Source organism: Ovis aries, chromosome 12 (genome assembly GCF_016772045.2).
Source record: "Ovis aries strain OAR_USU_Benz2616 breed Rambouillet chromosome 12, ARS-UI_Ramb_v3.0, whole genome shotgun sequence".
Lineage (NCBI taxonomy): Eukaryota > Metazoa > Chordata > Mammalia > Artiodactyla > Bovidae > Ovis > Ovis aries.
In genome coordinates, this window is record NC_056065.1 from 78,849,272 (window position 1) to 78,868,930 (window position 19,659).

General features: G+C 48.9%; 1 protein-coding gene and 1 long non-coding RNA gene across 9 annotated transcripts in view; one reads left to right on the top strand and one right to left on the bottom strand.

Moving 5' to 3' along the window:
* The window catches only part of CAMSAP2 (calmodulin regulated spectrin associated protein family member 2), a 96,419-nt gene that overhangs the window by 67,920 nt on the left and 8,840 nt on the right, over positions 1-19,659 (top strand). For 5 of the 7 annotated variants that reach the window (XR_009595775.1, XM_015099407.4, XM_027976003.3 and 2 more), the window contains 9 exons: positions 1,352-1,384; positions 4,068-4,209; positions 4,528-4,667; positions 9,680-9,773; positions 11,385-11,469; positions 14,235-14,317; positions 14,569-14,638; positions 14,887-16,984; positions 19,487-19,623. Coding sequence is in view for 6 of the 7 variants with exons in the window: in XM_015099407.4 (XP_014954893.2) it covers positions 1,352-1,384; positions 4,068-4,209; positions 4,528-4,667; positions 9,680-9,773; positions 11,385-11,469; positions 14,235-14,317; positions 14,569-14,638; positions 14,887-16,984; positions 19,487-19,623 (2,882 nt within the window). In the remaining variant the exon portion in view is untranslated. The remainder of the gene's footprint in view (positions 1-1,351; positions 1,385-4,067; positions 4,210-4,527; positions 4,668-9,679; positions 9,774-11,384; positions 11,470-14,234; positions 14,318-14,568; positions 14,639-14,886; positions 16,985-19,486; positions 19,624-19,659) is intronic. The other 2 variants (XM_027976005.3, XM_042229320.2) reach the window with 1 other exon arrangement.
* LOC121816071 (uncharacterized) lies at positions 2,788-9,077 on the bottom strand. Of its 2 annotated transcripts, none has more exons than XR_006055538.2 (4): positions 8,235-9,077; positions 7,863-7,983; positions 6,538-6,605; positions 2,788-5,504 (listed from the first exon to the last, which is right to left on the bottom strand). It is a non-coding gene; the product is annotated as an uncharacterized LOC121816071 (long non-coding RNA). The 2 variants fall into 2 exon arrangements; XR_006055537.2 differs by having other exon boundaries at positions 2,788-6,446.

The window sequence follows — 19,659 nt, forward strand, 5'->3', positions numbered from 1 at the left end:
TAACTTGTTCAGATTTCCCAGCTCCAATCATTGGGAGCTGTGTCATAGTTTTCTGAATCAGTAAAAAATTCAAGTACTGAATATTTTACAAGAACTATAGACTAACTCCTTTGCTTACCACCTGTTTTGAATAATCCCTAGTAATTTCTATGCAATGGATTCTTCTAGTATCAAAAACAGGAAGACTCCCGTTTTGACGTTGCTGTTCGTCACTGGGAACCCAGACACATTCCCAGGGCCTCCTGCCCTGCTTGTGTGCTTTTCGAGACTCCTGCAGACGCAGCTGCCAGAGACTTTGGTTGAATGAGAGGTTAAGATACATGTGACCGAAGTGTTGAGGTTACTCTTCCTGATGCAGCAAGAAAACTTGATTGGAAATGTTCTCTCTTTGTGGGAAGCTGGTATTTTTCTGATTCTTGAGATGACTTTTTCAGATTTTTTAAGTTCTTGAATATATGTTTTTTAGGTTATTTTTCCAAATAGTCTTATTTTTACTGTTAATTTCTGTAAGAAAAACTTTCTGCATAAAAGTTTAGTACAAATTTTAACTCAGATCCCATTTAGTTTGGTTCATTTTAAAAAATATTTATTTAGGGCTGCCACCCCCCCCAGAAAATAAAAAACGGTTCTAGGAAATATAAACAACCACAGATTATTCAGTTATCTGAAATTGTGAGTTTATTAAATTAACCTTCTTGAAGACATAAAAGTATATTCTTTGAGACACCCCTGGATAGTAAAAATAATAACATTTATATTCTTTGTGTTAGTAGCTACTTGCTTTAGAAACTCTATGAAAATATTAACTGATAGGAATTGCCAACTGTTCTTCTTTCCTGTTAACTGAAAGGAACTCTTGCACCATTAAGGGAGACCACCATCATGCTCGATTCTGCATTGCTGTTTGCTCTTACGCACTTACAGAACAGTCTTCTCTTCCTTTTGGGACAAAGACTCGGCTTCCTAATGTCTAAGGATTTCAGTGGTTGCAAGTCCAGCCCTAGAGTCTTTTACTCCCTCTTGTGTTATGTTTTGTATTTTTTAATATGATGTGTGATTCCAGAGCTGTGAAATAAAATTCTTTGCTGCCAAAGTATGCAGCAGGTCCAGGGTATCCTAAAAACACATATCCATGTTGGGAGACGAGTTGGGGGGAGAAGGTGGTGGTCTTTATCATGAGGAAACTCTATATTTTAAGCTAAAATTTCAAGTATTAACAGTTTAAAAGTGTTTTGAGAACTGTAAATTTGGAGCTCCACTAACAGAAACTTTACTATAACTTGTTAGTTTTAAAAAATGCTGATGTACTTTCCCTTTCCCTTTCCCTTTTCTCCTGCTGCCTCCTCTGAAGTCTCCTTCCAAATGGTTTTGGAAACTGGTTCCTGTAAGTCTGCCCAGCTTCTTCAGCTCACTCTCCCATGTCCTGCTGATACAGTCATTTCATGTAACTCCATCAGTCACAAGTGGAGATTGGATTGTAAGGTCTCTGATCATAGCACACAATAGAAAGACCCAAAAAAATCTAGCCAAAATTTGGATTAGGTGGTTTAAAGATAAAGTGTGGACTAGTACGTCACCACTTGCAGACCATAAGTAACCAGGTAAGGAGAGTGTGGGTAGAGATTTGCACTGGTTTTAATAATGTCAGTAGAAGTGAGTATGAATTGCACATGTAAATTATTTGTATTATCAAGTCATCTTTTTGAAAGAATCATTTCCTTTTGGCCTGACCTATAGAGGATACTGTTTGTGTAATTAAAAAGTGGCAGATTCTGTGTCCCTCTCATTACTGAATCTAAACTGTTAACAGATTCAGTTCTGGTTTGACTACAAGAGTTGATCTTTCAGGGTGAACTCCAGGGGTTCGACCACTTAAGTGTTTTTCACCCTCAGAAACAGACATGTAACTTAGAAGTCCACCACAATGTTGAAAGATCGAAGATAATCCCTCTTAAATGCCAGATGTCTCACTTTGTAGAAAGAGCGGTGCGTTTGTAAAGTGCCGAGCACGCTCCAGAAGTTCTGGGAGACCCACACGACTTCAAGATTGAAAGTTGGTTTCCCTGGTAGGCCTTCTAGGATGTAATCCTCAGGAAGATGTTGCGGCCGGCCACTTTCAAGCCGTGGGTGGTCTGGTCCAGACCGCAGGCCTCGTGGCCGCAGCCTTGGGGAGCTGTGCGCGCGTGTGTGCGCGCGCGCGTGTGCTCATGCCCCGCCCCGCGGCAGAGCACAGCACACAGCTCAGGCCTTTGTTCCGTGACCTGGGCGCTCGGCTCCGGCCACTTCCGGCCGTGGGCCCTGGAGGTCCGGGACGTCTGGCACGGAGCCAGCCACTGTGGCGCGCTTGCAGGGGCCGCATTCTGTTTCTCCCCGGCCCGAGGAAGCGGGGCTGGGGGGGTCTGGAAGCCAGAGGGGCAGCGGAAGGCTGGCGAGGCCCCGGCTGCCACTCCCCCTCACTCCTGATTCTCCTGCTTGAGTTCTGAACTGTCTGCCAGCAGCACACTGAGGATGTTTACTAACGATTACATAACACAAAATCAACAAGAATTTCTGTGGTGCACGGATGCGGCCTTTTTGCATATCGGTGCGCTCTACCATTAAATACGGACTATAGTCCCTGCTGATTCATAAGAACGATCTCCTCTGGAATTCTTCACAAGGGAAAATGTTCATGAACCTTGTTCTTGAATAGCCAGTGAGGGGATATAGGAATGAATAGTCACCCTTGAATGTGTGTGCTTTTCTAGGGGAAGTCATTTAAAGGAAATCTGACTTCACCACCAAATAGTCTCTTTCAGTAAGTTATTTTTCTATTTTTATTCTCACCAGAGTATTATATTTCATAATTCCACTTTAATTATGAAATAGAGATGATGATTTAGATAGAGGAAAAATTAGTTTTGATTTCTTTAAAAAAAACCTGTTTTTAAATATCACTGACCACTGTGATTATAAATCTTGTATTGAAATAGTTCAGTGTACGTTTCCATTAAGTCTTCAGCATGATTTTTCGTGGCTGAAGACAGCTGACCTCTGGTGACCGCTCGCTGTGTGCCCGTGTGTACATGGCACTTGACGTCCACCATCTTCCTTAGTCCTCCACCATCTGCCTTAGTCCTCCACCATCTGCCTTAGTCCTCCACCATCTGCCTTAGTCCTCCACCATCTGCCTTAGTCCTCCACATCCTGTGAAGTAGGCGCTGTGATTATCCCGTTTCACAGATGAGGAACCAAGAGATGAGCGGTTAGGTTACTTGTCCAAGATCCCAGAGCTGAGAAGTGACAGGAGCAGGATTTGAGCCCAGGTATTTAGTCTGACTTAAGAATCTGCTCGTAAACTCTCAGTTTCACAGCAGGTCTCATTTTTAGGGAGCTGTCTTACAGATTCGTATCAGTCGCACCAGCCAGTCTTTAAGAAACAAGAGCTTCTTCTTTTCTGAGAGGGAGCAGAAATCCTTATACTTGCTCCGTTTTGGGTTACTGAAACCTCATCCGGGAGGGTTTTCTCGGTTTCAGAGTGCTACACTGTATTTGCATTGTCCAGCATTCAGATGAGAAGCCAGGATCTCTTTGTGGTCTGATTCCAGTTCCTCAGAGTGACGGTTCGTATCGCAAGGCCTCCTTTAGGAGTAGTTTCACATTCCTCTGGCTGTCCTTGACGCTGATGATTCCTCAGTCTTTAAGCTCCAGTCTTAATCTTTTTACACAAGAGTGTGCCGTCTAAGTTAAGTCTAACATTAAAGCAAATTTTATCATCTTCAGAGCCACAGGACTGATAATTTGGACATTTCAAATGTCCAAAATCCATTCTGTGATGCTTTTATTTTTAAATTCTTGGGCTAAGTGAATTCACATAAATGAGCCCTGTGGTGCTCTGTTAAGCACTCAGCTTCAGAACCGTAGTGCTGTTGGCAAAGATGGGTCTAGTAGTGCTGTTCAGGAGAGAAGGATGTGGCTGAGTAGCTGTTGTCTCTGCTGACGTACACTTAATTACGACACAGGACCTATGGTACTGTGTCTTTCCTGTATGTTGAAGTACTTACTTTCATCTCTTTTTTACATTGTAGGCTCGTTACAGGAAGGAGCAGACCTTGCTCAAGCAACTGCCTTGCATTCCGTTGGTAGAAAATCTGTTGAAAGACGGCTCGGATGGCTGCGCGCTCGCTGCCCTTATTCATTTTTACTGTCCTGGTGTTGTCAGGTTAGAGGGTAAGTGTTCCAGTGAAATGTTTCTCAACTGTGGACAGACCTAACATATTTAAGATGGTAATATCTAATAAGTAATGAAGGCTTTTTTTAAGAAAAACATTTATGTCATTCTAGGAGGGCATTAGTTGAGTGAAGGAATGCTTGGTTTTTAAGTCTTTCTGTGTAGTGACTGCTACATTTATAGGTGTGTGTGTGTGTGAGAGAGAGAGAGATGACCAGATTCTAGCGTAGTGGTGTGCTGGTATTAAGCTACTAATTATAAAGTGAGTCCAAAGTGTGTATTATCAAAATTAATCCTTGTTCTTTTCTTATCTGAAGACATTTGCTTGAAAGAAACCATGTCTTTGGCTGATAGCCTCTATAACCTGCAGCTGATCCAAGAATTTTGCCAAGAATATTTGAACCAGTGTTGCCATTTCACCCTGGAAGACATGCTCTACGCAGCTGCCTCCATAAAGGTACGCCCTCGGCCCCTTTGCTCTAAGGTTGTTGGGAAGAACACACAGCCAGGTACAGAGTCTAGTTAACCATAATTTCACTCAAAATAGTTTTGTTAGGTTTTTCTGCTGATTTTGTTTCGTTGTAACGTACACTGTTAGCTACAGGTGTCTTTTGCAATACAAAGAGTTACTCTGTGGTCCTGCAGTGGTTAGCGAAGTGGAGAGGCAGCCGGCAAGTGTCTCTGGGCCCTCAGCAGGGCTGCGGGCTCCAGGAAGAAAGGGTCCTCCTATCCCAGAGCTTGAGGCGCAACCTCGGGAAAGAAAGGGGGAAGGAAATATCAAGGTTGCCTAGAAACGAGCCTTCCAAGAAGTGACTCCTGGTGATATCCTGGTGGCCCAGTGGCTGGGGCTGTGCGCCCCCACTGCAGGGGGTGTGGGTTCGACCCCTGGTCAGGGAGCTGGGGTCCTGCGTGCCGCACAGTGCAGCCAGTACATAAATACACGGTTTTTAGTAGATGATAAAAGTGCTTGTTTTTCTCAGCCGTGCGCGGGTCCCTTGCTTCGGGACGCTGTCACAGGGCCTCCTAGCTTCACGCCGTTGCTTCGTGCGCTTCTTCCAAGGGCTGTTCATTGAGGACCTCGCACTGTTCCAGGTGGTTTGGGGGGATCAGCAGACAATCAGAGATCCGTGTCCTTTGAGAGCTTACTTTGTAGTGAAGACAGACGCGTGTCTCAGGCGTGATGGCTTCTGAGCTGCAGGTTCCAGGGCTCCGTGGTGGGAGTGATGCCTTGCTATTCCTGGCAGCTGCAGAATTCCTTCCCGCCTCCTGTGCCCTTGCCTGAAGCTCGCCACTTCTGTGTAACATCAGAGAGAAACAGCTTTGTGTCAGGCTTGGCGCCTGGCCGTGTTCGCAGTGCCCACCTCCCTACAGGCTGCCGTGGGCCTCACGGAGTAACGCTGCTGCCCGTGCGCTTGCATTCCTTGCTCTTTGCCCTCTTTATCCTGTGCCCCTTTCTCCTTCACACACAAGGCAGGAGACACAGCCAGCCGTCCCGCTGTTTCCAGAACAGACCACTGATCATCGACCGGAATAGCACCCACTCCCCGCTGTCCGACATGTCGGAAGAAAGACCTTGATTGATTTTGAATGGTTACACCATTTTTACCAAAATGGAAGTTGGGAGATATTTTCATATTCATCTTGTTAATGCTTTTTCTAATTCTTGCCTATTAAAAATTTTAAATGCCACTACTATAATCTAAGAAAAAAAATCATGTCATTTTAACTGTGAGAGTACATCTGCTTAACTCGTATACCTTGGACTTCCCATAAATAAAATGTAACCCTGATGTTTAGATCAACTTACTTTGAGCATAATCCAGATATAAAGATACTTTCTTAAATGAGGCATTTAAAAAATAGATAATTATCTGCAGAGAAGACTGTCACTTTATCTGTTTTGGTCCTGTGCTAAATTCTCAGAACCACAGTTTTGTCTTCAAATGAGTGTTTTAAGATTCCACATCCTCGAGAAGTTGCTTGGTCCGTGGTGCTGGGCATCCCACCGTGTGTTGACTTGAGCAACAAGTATTTGTGGGGACGTGTGCAGTGAGCCCTCTTTTCCCCCCACACTGGATGTGTGCACTGGTGTGCCCTTTTTAGAGGGCACTTTGGTGGCATCTAACCAGATTGAAAGTGCACAGAAGGCTGCATCAGTGCTGCTCCTGGGGGGTGACAGTGGGGGGCAGTTCATCTGGGAAGGGCCGCGGTGGAAGTGTCCTGCCACGTAGTTGAGCTGTTTAAGGGAACGAGGCAGAAAGCGCGCACGAGTTACGAAGAGAAGCACCGGGTCGCCCACATTATGTATAATGTGATGTGATTTATACCTGGTTTTAAAACGCTGTTTCTGTCAGTATGCACATGTGCACGTGGGTATAGACACACAGGAAGAGGTCTGCGGGGAGAGAGACGCAAACTGTTAGCAGTGGCTCCTTCTGCCTGTGGTGTTGGGGTGTGGGCGAGAGGAGTGTGTGCCTTTCACTTTTTACTCTGTGTATCGTGTTCTTTGATATCGTTTACATAGTTCAAGAATGTTACAGCTGCGTGACTTTTTAACTAAAAGAAGAGCTTTTAAATGAAATTAATTTGGTATCATTCCTAGAATATGGTGACAGATTTGTTGCTGTTTAATCTTTGCAGATTCAGAAAGGAATTCTCTTCATAAACTTCAGTTACTGGGGAAATCGTTGGCCAAACACAGTACAGTTATATTACTAGGATAGTTATCTGACCAGGGTGCCTGAAATAAAATTTTTCCAGCTTTATTGAGGTATATATAGTCGCTCAGTCATGTCCGACTCTTGCAACCTCATGGACAGTAGCCCACCAGGCCCCCCATCTATGGGATTTCCTAGGCAAAAATACTGGAGTGGGTTGCCATTTCCTCCTCCAGGGGATCTTTCCAACCCAGGGATCAAATCCGTGTCCCCTGCATCAGCAGGCGGATTCGTCACCACTGAGCCCCCGGGAAGGCGGGATTGTAGAAGTCTAAGGTGTCCAGTGTGTTGATTCGACACGCACATACTGGCAGCTGACCCCTCACCACTCGACATCATTACCCTCTCTCTGCTGGGAGCATTTACGATCTACTTTCAGCAGCTTCCAAACCTGTGATGCGGTGTCATTAACCATAGCCACTAGACCCCCAGGACCTGTTCACTCTGTAGTCGGGGGCTGGCCCGGCCCCTGGTGCCCCCCACTCTGCTCTTTAGATTCTGCGTGCACGTGACGCCACCCAGTGTCTCTCTTTCTCTGTCTGGCTCACCTCACTCACTGCAGCGCCCTCAGGAGCCAGCTGTGTGCTTGCAGATGGCAGGCTCCCCTCCTCTGCTCAGGGCTAAGCAGCACCCCACTGGGTGTGGGTGCCACGTCTGCATCCGCCCACCCACTGTGGACTCCCAGCTTGCGTCCATGTCTTAGCTGCAGTGAGCATGGACGTTTGGATCTCTATTCAGGATCCTGTTTTCGTTTCCTCTGGGCATGTACCCAGACAGGACAGCTGGGTTCTGTGGTGGCTCTGTCTCACTCTTTGAGGAGCCTCCGTACTGCTCCGTGCTGCCCTCCGTGGTGCTCGCACCGTTTTGCATCCCCACCGGTGATACTCGAGGCTCCCCTTTTCTCCACACTCTCATCAGCACTTGCTGTCGCTTACCTTTTTGAGGATGGCGATTCTGACAGGTGCCAGGTGGTATCTCATTGTGGTTTTGATTTGCATTTTCCTGATGATGAGTAGTTTTGTTGAGCACCAAGGTCCTTAAATATTTATTAATTTCCTATAACAGACAGTTATGGAGCACTTAACAAGTGTTTTTTCAAAACATATACACAGCATTCAGTTAATTGTACTGGCAGAGTAGAGTCTAGCCCTAGTACTTAAAGTATAATTTTACGTTTGGCTTTAGAAAGTGTGCTGTGAGCTAAGTATAAAGAATAATGTACATCACAGTCATCTCACTGCCCAGAGATCCCCCTGTCAGTGTTTTGCCCGTGACTGGCCTTTTTCCTTATGTGCTCACTTACTCACTTGCACATTCGTTCAGTGAATGTTCGGGGGGCATCTGTCATGTGCTGGGCACTGCCTTGAACACTGAAGAGAGTGCTTCGCGTGGCTCTGTCCTTTTGCCATAGAGCTGGCCGGGTAAGAGGAGGAAGCCTGGAGGGTATGGCATTCGATGAAGCTGGGGAGATTGAGGAGGGCCCTGATCAAGCACCTGCTTGCAACTTGTAGTCAGTCTTTCCCTAAGGGTGGGGAAAGTGGGGGAAAGGGTGCTACATGTTGAGAAGTTTGACTTAATAAGTTGAAGAAAAGGGGATTGTATTCCAACCAAGCGGTGAAAACATTCGAATGAGAGTAATTATGATGAAGATGGGGAGGAGTGGGTGGGCTCAGAGATGTTTAGGGTGCAGACTCTGCAGCCCTGAGGAGGACTTGGTGTGGGAAGGGAGAAAGAAGGGGCAGGGGTGCCCCCCAGGATTCTGGTTTGTCCCCTGCGATGGCGGTTGTCTTTCAGGGAGGTGAGGCTGGAAGTGCATCAGGGTTGTGGGGAGGAGGACTGGTGCAGGCAGAGAAACACACGAGGAGATGCTCGAAGGCCACCGCCTCGGGACAGTCACGCGTTCCCGAGTCACCTGACGGGGCGGGTGGCAGTCTTCACAGAGGAGACACACCAAGAGTGTCTGGTGCTGCTGAGAGGTCAGGTTCAAGGGAGGCTACAGAATCTGTTTGATTTAGTACATAGTCGTTGGCGACTTGAGCAGATGCAGTTTCGTGCCTGCGTGCCACGCGGGAGTGGACTGGGAGTGGAGGGCTGGGACCGGGTTGGTGGGGGAGGCCGCGTGACAGAAGCCTGTGCGGCCATGAGGGTGAGGGCGGGGCGGGGCCTGGCCGATGGTGGGGCGGGGCGGGGCGGGGCGGGGCGGGGCCTGGCCGATGGTGGGGCGGGGTGGGGCGGGGCCGAGAGCGGGCCGAGAGCAGGCCGAGGAGGAGAGTCGGGTGAAGCGCGTGCCTTGTGCTCAGTAGGACAGACTGGAGCAGGCTTGCTTACTTTTTAAATGTTTTTAGCTTTTTGGCCATGCTGCGTGGCATGCGGGATTTTAGTTTCCCAACCAGGGATCAAACCGAAGCCCCCTGCATTGGAAGCGCAGAGTCATAGCCACTGGACCGCCAGGCAGTTCCTGAGCTTGTTCAAAAGCCAAGTAGGGTGGGTTCAGCCTAGGGGGAGAATGAATGTGTCGGAGAAAGAAATATAGTTGAGAATGAAAGCTGCTGAGAGGGTAACACACAACGCAGCCCATAGAGGCTATAAGTGTTCTCATTGCCTTTTTTTTTTTTTTTTAATCACAAATTTCGGTGAGTGACTGATATTTAAAGCTGTATTTCATAGGTAACACAGAATAAAATTCTCCTTATCATTGCTTGTTGGTCAAGCTTTACCTGATTTTTCTGCTGACTTTCTTGCCTCTTTTCAGAGTAACTACCTGGTGTTCATGGCCGAGCTCTTCTGGTGGTTTGAGGTCGTGAAGCCCTCCTTCGTCCAGCCCCGCGTTGCTCATCCGCAAGGAGGTGATCAGTGTTCCTGTGAACAGACAGAATGGAGAGTTAAAACAACCTCGACTGATGTTCTTGTACAGGAAGGCCTGTGACTGTTTCATGTTCTAGCTGTTAGCCTGGATAAATTCTGAATATTTTAATATTTAAAGCCATTTAGTTCTCTGTTGAGTGAGACACGCCTTAGGGGAGGAAAAGGAGGTGGCGAGAATAGCCCTGAATTCGAAGGCTTATGTTGTAGAACTTATAGCTTTAACTGTTTTCCCTCTGTCTTCCCTTTGCATCTTTTATTCCCACCCTTAGTTTTTGTTCCCTGTTTTTTAATGTTTTGTTTTTTAATGTTGTTGGCCAGAAGCCATTCAAATTATGGCTTGGTTCTCATCTGTGATCTGAATTTGCCATTAAGCCATGAAAAGGCTTGGGTATATATATATAAACCTAGTAAGTTCTGTGATTGCTACAGCATCACAGTCTATTGATTGCTCATTATAAGGACACTAACAAGAAATAAAGGGGTGAGTTACCATAAAGATCTCTGGAAATAACAGAAAAAAAAGAAAAACTTCTTACACTTTCTGTAAAGCAAACCAGATTTTCCACTGGCTTCCATGGTAAAACCAGAGGTTTCTCTCTATGGGGAACGAACAAGTCCCGCCTCAGGCCTGACCCCCGGGAGGGCTTCCCTCCGCGGGGCGGGGCTTCGCCTGCGGCCGGCGTGCCCCCCACGCGCCCCGCGACTGCTCTGCCTCCCCGCTGCCTGCCGGCTTTCCTTGCAGCCACAGTTTTGTATTTTCCCTTATTTCTCCGCATCCCCACCCGCTCCCCTCCTCAAAAGAAATCAAAGGAAAAAAGAGGAAAGAGAAGAAGGAAGAAGTTGGGGGCGAACTCCGCACTCACTTCAGTGAGGAGAAGTGGCGTCCCTCAGCGGCCCCTGCGCCCAGGCCGCGTCTGCAGGACACGCAGTGACGGGTGTGAACCTGCCCGGGGGGAGCATCACGCCACGGCGCAGGCCTGTGGACGCGCCGAGCCCCTTGCGAAGGCCGCTCGGGAAAGCCAGGGTCTTCCGTGGTGATCGCAGCCAGAGTCCTGCACCTCTTACCGTTAGCACAGTTTTCACATGCAGTGCTCTGTGTGGTCTCGTCTGTGAAGCCCACTACTCAAAATATTCGACCGTTGTTATATTAGATCTCAAAAGCAAAAAGCTAAATGAGAGTTATTTGCAAAAACGTAAACTATAGCTGTGCTTTAGTTATTAACCAACAAAATTCTGCCTCTTTGATTGATTACCAAAACACCAACTATTTCGTGGACGTAAAAGTGATCGTGTGTAACAGCTCTGTGAAAGCTTTTGCAAAATTGAATACTCGTTTAATTGTCTGTATTTATTTTATATTAAGCCTTCCCCCCCCCCATTTAGCCTTAATCAAGTGAATTTTATAGGCCAGAACACTTCCAAGAAGTATTTAAAGAAGATTTGTCCTTTTGAAAAATTATTTAAGGAGAAAACTAAATATACTATGATTCTCTATAAGGAATAAGAAAACAGAGTAAACATTTACTTGCAGTTCAGAATCCTTGAAGCGGTGGTGGAAAAAATAAATTCTGAGGTTTTTGTCTTTCCCGCAGCTGAGCCTGTGGAGGATCCGCCGTCAGTTCCTGTCCTGAATGCTGCCCAGGAAGGCGCCCTGGACAGCTCTGACCTCATGCCAGGGTGAGTCTGGACGGCCATCCCAGTCACTTAAGAGATCAAGAGTATTACTACATTTCATGAGCGTTTTTACAGTTTCAGTTGAACTTTGAACTGAATAAGTTAAAATTAACTTAACCCCATTAAAGCCTGTTTTTAGGTCAGTGTCATTGAAATTTACATGAACTGAATGTTTCATAAATAGGCTTTTATGAGTCACACTGAAAAGTGGGAGAATATTATCCTAAGGTCCAAATAATCACCCTAAAACTAAACTCTTGCTGCACACCTTGTTTATAATTGAGATCATATGAGGCTCAAATGATAGGTAATTCTTAGGCCTCAGGGGGAGATTTTTAAATCTATGAGACAGTTTTCCCTGTTTGGTTTGCTAGTTACTGCAGCTGTTGAGAGGTCACAATGGAATATTTATTGTACCATTGAATATTTAATGCTTTAGTTCTTAATATCAGGAATTGAATTCAAAGCCAGGTAAACATTTAATATCAGGATAATCCTGACTTCTGACCCAAGTATGTGATAGAGATATTAATTTGTTTTAAAGTGTTTTTTAGCAGATCCTGTAAGCACTTTTAATGCATATTTTTTAGAACCTAAAATGTGTATTGACTTTGAACTCCCTAATTTATTAATATATGATTTTTTTATTTAAAACTGAAACACTTTGTGAGTTTTTTTTAGAAATTCAAGCCAATCTATTTAAAATACATTTTTTAAATTATAAGTAAGAAATTGAAAATAGTTTCTGCATGAATTCTTGGTTTAACCTGAAAATGTGAACACGTACTGAAGCTGTCGCTCCTCCTCACATCTGAGAAGTTTCCCTCCACTGTGTCCTGACCAGTGTGGACAGAACTGTCACCACCCTCTTACTGCTCTCACAGGGCTCCTCATCGCTGTGAACCTCAGGGCCCTATAAACATTTCCTGTGAATTAGGAAAGCACATTCCTCCCCCTGCCCTCGGGTTTACCCCCATGGATTTTCTTACTTCCCGTTAAGTTCCCTGTTTCGTACTCGTCACTGAGGTTTACCACGAAGGAAGGGGTGAAGCTGGAGTGCGACTGGTCCAGGAGCTGCTCTGTGGCGTCCCATGGGAGATTTCTTTCTACACGTTACTTCCTCAGTGCTTTCTGGGGTTGGTTATGTCGTGACATTCCCTGCCTTGAAATTTAGAAAACACTTAATATCCCAGGTCATGTCTCTTGTCCTGTTAAATCTTTGAAACCTTCTAAACTCTCCACTAAAAGCCTGGGCCGCTCCACAGCCGCTGCTTGTAGCCACTGGGCAGACAGCCCTCTGCGTCTCCAGCGCCGGTGAGTGTCTTTCCCTCGGGAGGGCTCGGCTCTCTCCTCTCAGGTGTCTGCGCGGCCGCCTTTCTCCTTTTTCCCAGCAGAGCTCCTAATGCCCAGATGGCTGTCTGACTTCTTTTCCTCAGTGGGTCACTGTGTCGCCCTCTCATGTCTGGGAGTTTCCGTGTGGCCCATGTGAGTTCTCCCACTGTAGAACTTCTGAGGAGGGATTCAAGGAATGCTGTTCTTCCTGAGAATGTTGCAGCCACATGTACAAGTGTTATCACGGCTGAAGAGTGATCTCACGAGTAAACAGTCGAAGAAGATGGCAAAGCAAGACGTTTGTAGCAGCTGCTGCACACACATGGCCACACATGGCCACTAGCGTGTCCACACCCAAACCCTCCATGCAGACGTGAAGTGAGGCAGTTATGGGAACATGCAACAGTTTAGCCAGCACTTGGGGAAGAAGAAAAGAGTGAGCATATTCAATAACAACGCGCCTTGTTGAGGACACGCTTGGCAGTCGGTGTAAGAAGGGCAGAGGCTTGGGAAGGCCACTGGAGGGGCTGAGACACACCCGTGATGGGGAGCAGCGTGGCCGTGTCCCTCAGCTTCCCTGTTACCGAGAACACGGGTGAGGGGACACGTGATGTGCGGGGTGGGCTGGGCGCGAGGGAGCCAATGAGAGAGGAGGCTGCGCCTGCTGCGGGCATTGCTTCTGGAAAGCTCTGTGCAGCAGCACTCGCTGAGCAGTAGGATGCACGTTGAGGTTTGCCTCTGAATCCATCGGTGCTTGCTCATCTCCTCGGTTTGCAATAGCTGAAAGGCAGTGTGGTCACAGAGAGCTAGGTCACTGCACCCTGCCCCTGGCTTGTTCTCAGCCCTTCTGACGGGCGTGCTGAGTTTCACCTACTAAGGTCAGCTGTGGTGGACTGAAAATGTAGGAAGAAAAAGATTAAATTTTGGCCAAATGTCATCATGAACTGAGAAACAGACTGTCTAATCCCCTGCATTGACTGGAATAGGGTGGAATTCAATAAGGAGAAATGTAAGTATGTTAGAGACATTCACACAGGTCCGTGTGCAAGCAGGTGTCAGGCTCTTTGGCAAGAAGTGATCATACTTTTAGAAATTTAGATTTGGCCAAAGTACTTCAAGCTGATGGTTTTCATTTAGCTTCTTTCTCAGTTTTTCTACTTATAAAATGAAAATAATGTGCCATATCTTATCTCACAAGGACACTGAGTTGTACTTGAAAGTAGTATTTTAAGCTCCTGGGCTAAAAAAACATAAAATACATAAAGGTTCAAATAATCACAGCCATTCTTTGGTTTAAACAGTATGTTTCCTAAATTTTTTTTTCACTTAGGATGGAGAATCAGAGGTGGCAGTGTTGTTTGTGACTTCAGCTGCTGTGTGTTAAATTTGTCTGAAAGAGCTAGAATGTGACGTTCTGCTTGTCTTTTCTGTTGCAGTGGGGAAGGAGCTGCGTTTGCATACTCTCGTCCCCACTTGCCTTCCAGGCACTTACAGCCCCAGCCTCCTCCTTCAGCCTCAGGTAATGTGTCTGAGAAAGCTCGGAAAGTGCCGTGTGCGTGGTTAACAAGAAAGTGATTGAGAATAAACGCAAATAAACAGTGTTCCGTATACACACCGAAGGCTTTCTGCTTCTCTGTGCTTGCTTTTCTTAATAAGCTTATCCTCATTTCTCCATGTGTATCTCTTTACCTTGTGTGAAATCTGTTCAAATGTTTTAAGTTAAAATCGTTTTACACAATGCCAGTGACTCTTCTTCTCATGCATTTGAAGGAGGAATAAGAAGGTCTTCATCTATGTCCTATGTCGATGGCTTCATAGGGACCTGGCCCAAGGAGAAAAGGTAAACAGGAGGCTCACTCAGTGTCCTCGCCTTAGCAAGAAGCACTCCTTCCCCGTCCCACCACCCCTGTTGCTAGCCCGGTGACGGAGGGCCGTGGTGACTGGTGGGTATCCCGACAGCCTTACCCCCCGCCCCCCGCCCCTCCCAGGAGGCTGTGATTGTGAGCAATGAGGGCGAGAGGAAATCACACTTCTCAGTGATATCAGATCCTGTCTTTCTGGGGTTAAGAGCCTTCTCTCTTTTTTCAGATCGTCAGTGCATGGAGTCTCATTTGATATTTCTTTTGATAAAGAAAATCCTGTGCAGAGATCCACCTCCAACCGAGGAATCACTCGCTCCCTTAGCAATGACGGGCTCGCCCTGAGCAACCACCGTACAGCCAGGAATGCCCGGAAGAACCTGGCCTTCAAGCCAGTGGATGGGGAGGAGCACGGGGTGGGCTCTCACGGCGACCTGGCCACCTACGCGCCCCGGAGCGCAGGCGCGCTGAACTCCAACGAGAAGACGCACTACAGGCTCCCCAGCGGAGCACTGCCCAACAGCGTGCTTCTCGACGAGCTCGGCAACCAGGTGGGGACACCGAGCATTGAAGAGGCCTTGCAGATAATCCATGACACCGAGAAGCCCGTCCACACCCCGAGGCCCGACCAGCTTGCCAACGGCTTCTTCCTCCACAGCCAGGAGCTGAGCTTCCTGAACGCCGGTGTCCCGCGCAGCCAGTCCAGTCCGGAGAATGTGGGGGACACGCGAGGGGCCTTGAGTCCTGTCACAGACACCACGGAGGTGGACACGGGCATCCACGTGCCCTCGGAAGACATTCCAGAAACCATGGACGAGGACTCGTCCCTGAGAGACTACACTGTGAGCTTGGACTCTGACATGGATGACGCGTCCAAATTCCTACAGGACTACGACGTGCGGACGGGCAGCGCCAGAGAGGCCTTGAGCCCCTGTCCCAGCACGGTCAGTACCAAGTCCCAGCCCGGGAGCAGCGCCTCCTCCAGCTCCGGGGTGAAGATGACCAGCTTTGCCGAGCAGAAGTTCAGGAAGCTGAACCACACAGACGGGAAGAGCAGCGGCAGCAGCTCTCAGAAGACCACGCCCGAGGGCTCCGAGCTCAACATTCCCCACGTGGTGGCCTGGGCCCCGGCCCCTGAGGACGGGGGCCTCCCGCACGGCCGGGACACCACGCAGCTGCTGGCCTCCGAGGTGGTGCACCTGAGGATGAAGCTGGAGGAGAAGCGGCGGGCCATCGAGGCCCAGAAGAAGAAGATGGAGGCCGCGTTCACCAGGCAGAGGCAGAAGATGGGGAGGACGGCCTTCCTCACCGTGGTGAAGAAGAAAGGCGACGGGGTCTCCCCGCTGCGGGAGGAGGCAGCGGGTGCGGAGGATGAGAAGGTATACACGGAGCGGCCGCCCGAGAAGGAGCCGCAGAAGGCGAATGGGCCGAGGAGCAAGTCCCCGGCGGACCCCAAGGAGGGCTCGGAGAGCCCTGCGGGCAGGTGGCCGCCAGCCCCGAGCGCGCCCGGGGACCCCGAGGGGCGGTGGAGCCCAGCCGGGCCCGCGGAGGAGCCGCCGCAGGACGGCGAGCTGCTGGAGCACACACGCTCCATCGAGAGGCTCAATGCGTCCCTGCACGCGCTGCAGCGGGAGATGCGGCGCCTGGCGCTGCAGCAGGAGGCACTGATGCACATGCGCGAGCAGCAGGCCTGGGTCATCTCCCCGCCGCCGCCCTCCCCACACCGGCCTGCGCGCGAGGCGCCCCGCCCGGCCCACGCGTCCCCGCAGGCCGTGCCCAGGAAGAGCGCGTCCTTCTCCGTCAAAAATCAAAGGACTCCCAGGCCCAGCGAACTCAAGATCACGCCTCTGCACCGCACGCTGACGCCCCCGAGGTCTGTGGACAGCCTCCCGCGGCTCCGGAGGTTCTCCCCCAGTCAGGTTCCCATCCAGACGCGGTCCTTCGTGTGTCTGGGCGACGACGGAGAGCCTCGGGCCCAGGAGTCCGGGCGCAAGGATGGGGCAAAGGAGGAGGAGGGGTCGGCGGGGCCTCCGGAGCACGGGGAGGCCCAGCCCCCGCCCTCCGTGGCCCCGGAGGGCCCGGCCGCCCCGGCCTCGGAGGTCACTCACCCCGCACCCAGCGAGGACCCCGCGAGTCAGCCCGCCCAGCTGCCTTCCAAACCCAGTGTGCCGCCTGCTGCTCCTAAGAGCGCTAATCTGATTGAAGTCTCCCTCTCAGATTTGAAACCCCCTGAAAAGGCTGATGTATCTGTTGAAAAGTACGATGGAGAAAGTGATAAAGAACAAGCGGATGAGGACCAGAAAGTGTGCTGCGGCTTCTTCTTTAAGGTAAAACCGCCCGCCCGGCCCTGGGCCTCTTGTTACTCCATGCTTCTGGCGCGCGCGCAGGCTTCTTGAGCAGCAGGACCTCTGTTAGGCTCTGCCCGTAACCCTGGGCCGTGCCCTGGTCCGACCTTTATGGACTGCGGTTCCGGGCAGGCACTCTGGTTTCTGAAGCAGTCTTTCATCCCGTCGTTGAACGTGGGGAGACCTGCTGTTTTTGCCCCGTTTGTGTCTCTTTTTCACCAAAGCCTTTTGAGAACCAAGTGATTCACTCCTGCAAAAGGTACTCTGTTGCCAGTTGATAAAAATGTTGGCATTGCCCCCAAATCTGTTTTTTTCCTTAGTATTGACCATCTTCCCATACACTTTTTTTTTTTAAATTTTAAAACCTGACCAGACCGAATCTTGCAAGACGAAACGTTAGAAATGCAGTTTGCGCAGTTGCCCTGGAGCAGCTCCTCTGGGAGCACTGAAGAGAGCGTAGCTGACGACCCCAACCTCAAGGTTGGTGTTTGATGTGACCTACGCTTACAGGCTGCTGAGCCAGCTAACCCAAGTCCTGCACAGTATCACCTTGTGATGGTGACATCTGGACACGCACCATCCGTGCTAGAACAAGGAAGGCCTCGTGTTAAAGGTTTTCTCCTGTCATCCTTTTTCTCACTTTATATTTGTCTGTGTTTTCCAGACTGTACAGGGAAGAATGGTTTCTTATCACAAACATGTACATGTGTGCTGCTCATGTTTCTTTTCTTAAAATGTTAAGAGACCAAGGGATACTGTTTCTAATTCTCCCAAGTTTAGAATGTAGATAGAAAGACAGCCTTCAGTGGCAAAAGTCTATACTTGCAGATTTTCTGGAGTCCTGTTGGAGTCAGAATTCGGAAGTGGTTACAATCGCTTGCTTTGGATCATTAAATATTGGGAATGGGTAACTTACTTTGAAGTTGGTTGTAGAGAGATGACTCTCTCGGCCCTTTTAAATGTTTAGAAACTTAAATGTGAGTTGTGTTTTTTGTTTCCCAACTGTGTGAGACTGCTGTTAATGTTTTTTAACAGACTACTGCTGTAGACGGTAATTGATGTGTAGAGACCTTGCTACCTCTGCTCCTTCCGAGAGGAGAGCAGAGGGCGTCCTCGGGTATCCACCCGTGCCCTCCTTTCCTCACTCTGTCTTTACCGCCTGGTGCTCGGCCCTTAGACCGTGGTCGCAGCTCATCACGGGCTCCCCGCGTCTGCCTGGTCCCTTCTTCACACCGGCTCTCGGGAGTGGAAGTCCGCGGGACCTCTTAGAGATGCCTGTTGGATAAACTGCAGCCCCTCGGCGTGTGATCGGGGCATTCCCAGAGGAATCCGCTAATTCGCGGGTCCACCCTCTCCCCGTAGCTCCCTTCCGAATGTCCTGTCAGGCTCACTTTGGTCCTCCTGTGTGCCGCAGCCCTGCGTGGTTCTGGGGGTAGATGGAGTGTTCTCCTGTGTCTCCTGCACCCTCAGGTTCTCGTAGTGGCTGCTGGCCCGGCCTCCCCAGCCACCTTGTGGCTGCTGCTGCCACAGCTTCTCTTAGACCGTGAAGTCCTGCAGGCGCTGTGTCTTCTCATCCGCAGAGTGTGCGCAGCGTGTCTGGCGCGGACATGTGTGTGTTTGGCCTGGCTATTCACAGGCTGTCTTCTGACTCTCCATTCTGAGCACAGCTGTGGCTGAGTGTCTGTGCCAGCGCCTTGCTGTGCCCCTTCCTCCCCCCAGCTGGTAGGGGTCTAGAAGCTCCTTCACCTAAGGAGCCCCGTCTTTTTCACGGTTCGTGTCTTTTGTGCCCAACACTGTGCTGGGAATGTGTCAGAACTAATTCTCCAGCTGGTTCCTCCTGACTTCTGAGAACTCAGGCCCTGAGAGTCTGCTTAGGAGCCAGGCAGGCCCAGGAGGCCCAGGGCCCACCTTCTAGCTAGTCCTGGGGTCAGAAGTATAATTACACTCGCCGCCTCTTCTGTGGGAGAGCCTGCAGTGCAGTGCAGAACCAGCGAGCAAAGTGTCAGAACCTCCACTTGAAAAAATGGTGCAGCAGGAATTTCGTTTATGTGATACAACTTTGGGTGGCTGTTTCTTTGGTGCTTTTTTTTTTACTTTTCTACATTAAGCGTGTATTTTAAATACAACTTAAATGGAATTTTAAAATGTGTGGAGAAGCTCTCCACTCTGTAAATTATTTATCAGGGCCCAGAAAACTTTTTCATTTTTTCCCCCATTTTATGGTGTTCTTTGCTGACTTCCTAAGTTTCGAAAACATGTAATCAAAGAAGTTTGTGTCTTGTTATTTGTAAAAGTATTGCCTCTTTAGTTCATTTCTTCCTTCATCCTTTTGGAACATGTCCATTTGTGGTGGGGTTGGAATAAGATTCAGCGGGTAATTTGGATTCTCAGTTCTAAGAGTAACCACTACCTGTGGCCTCAGCCATTGAAAATGAGGACATTGGTACCTGAGTGTCCTCCTCCTCAATGAAATTCATTCCCTAGGATGATCAAAAGGCAGAAAATGATATGGCCATGAAGCGGGCAGCTTTGTTGGAGAAACGATTAAGAAGGGAGAGGGAGACGCAGCTTCGGAAGCAGCAGCTGGAAGCCGAGATGGAGCACAAGAAGGAGGAGACCAGGTGCGGCTGCCGCGCGGGGAGGGCGTCCCGCCGGCC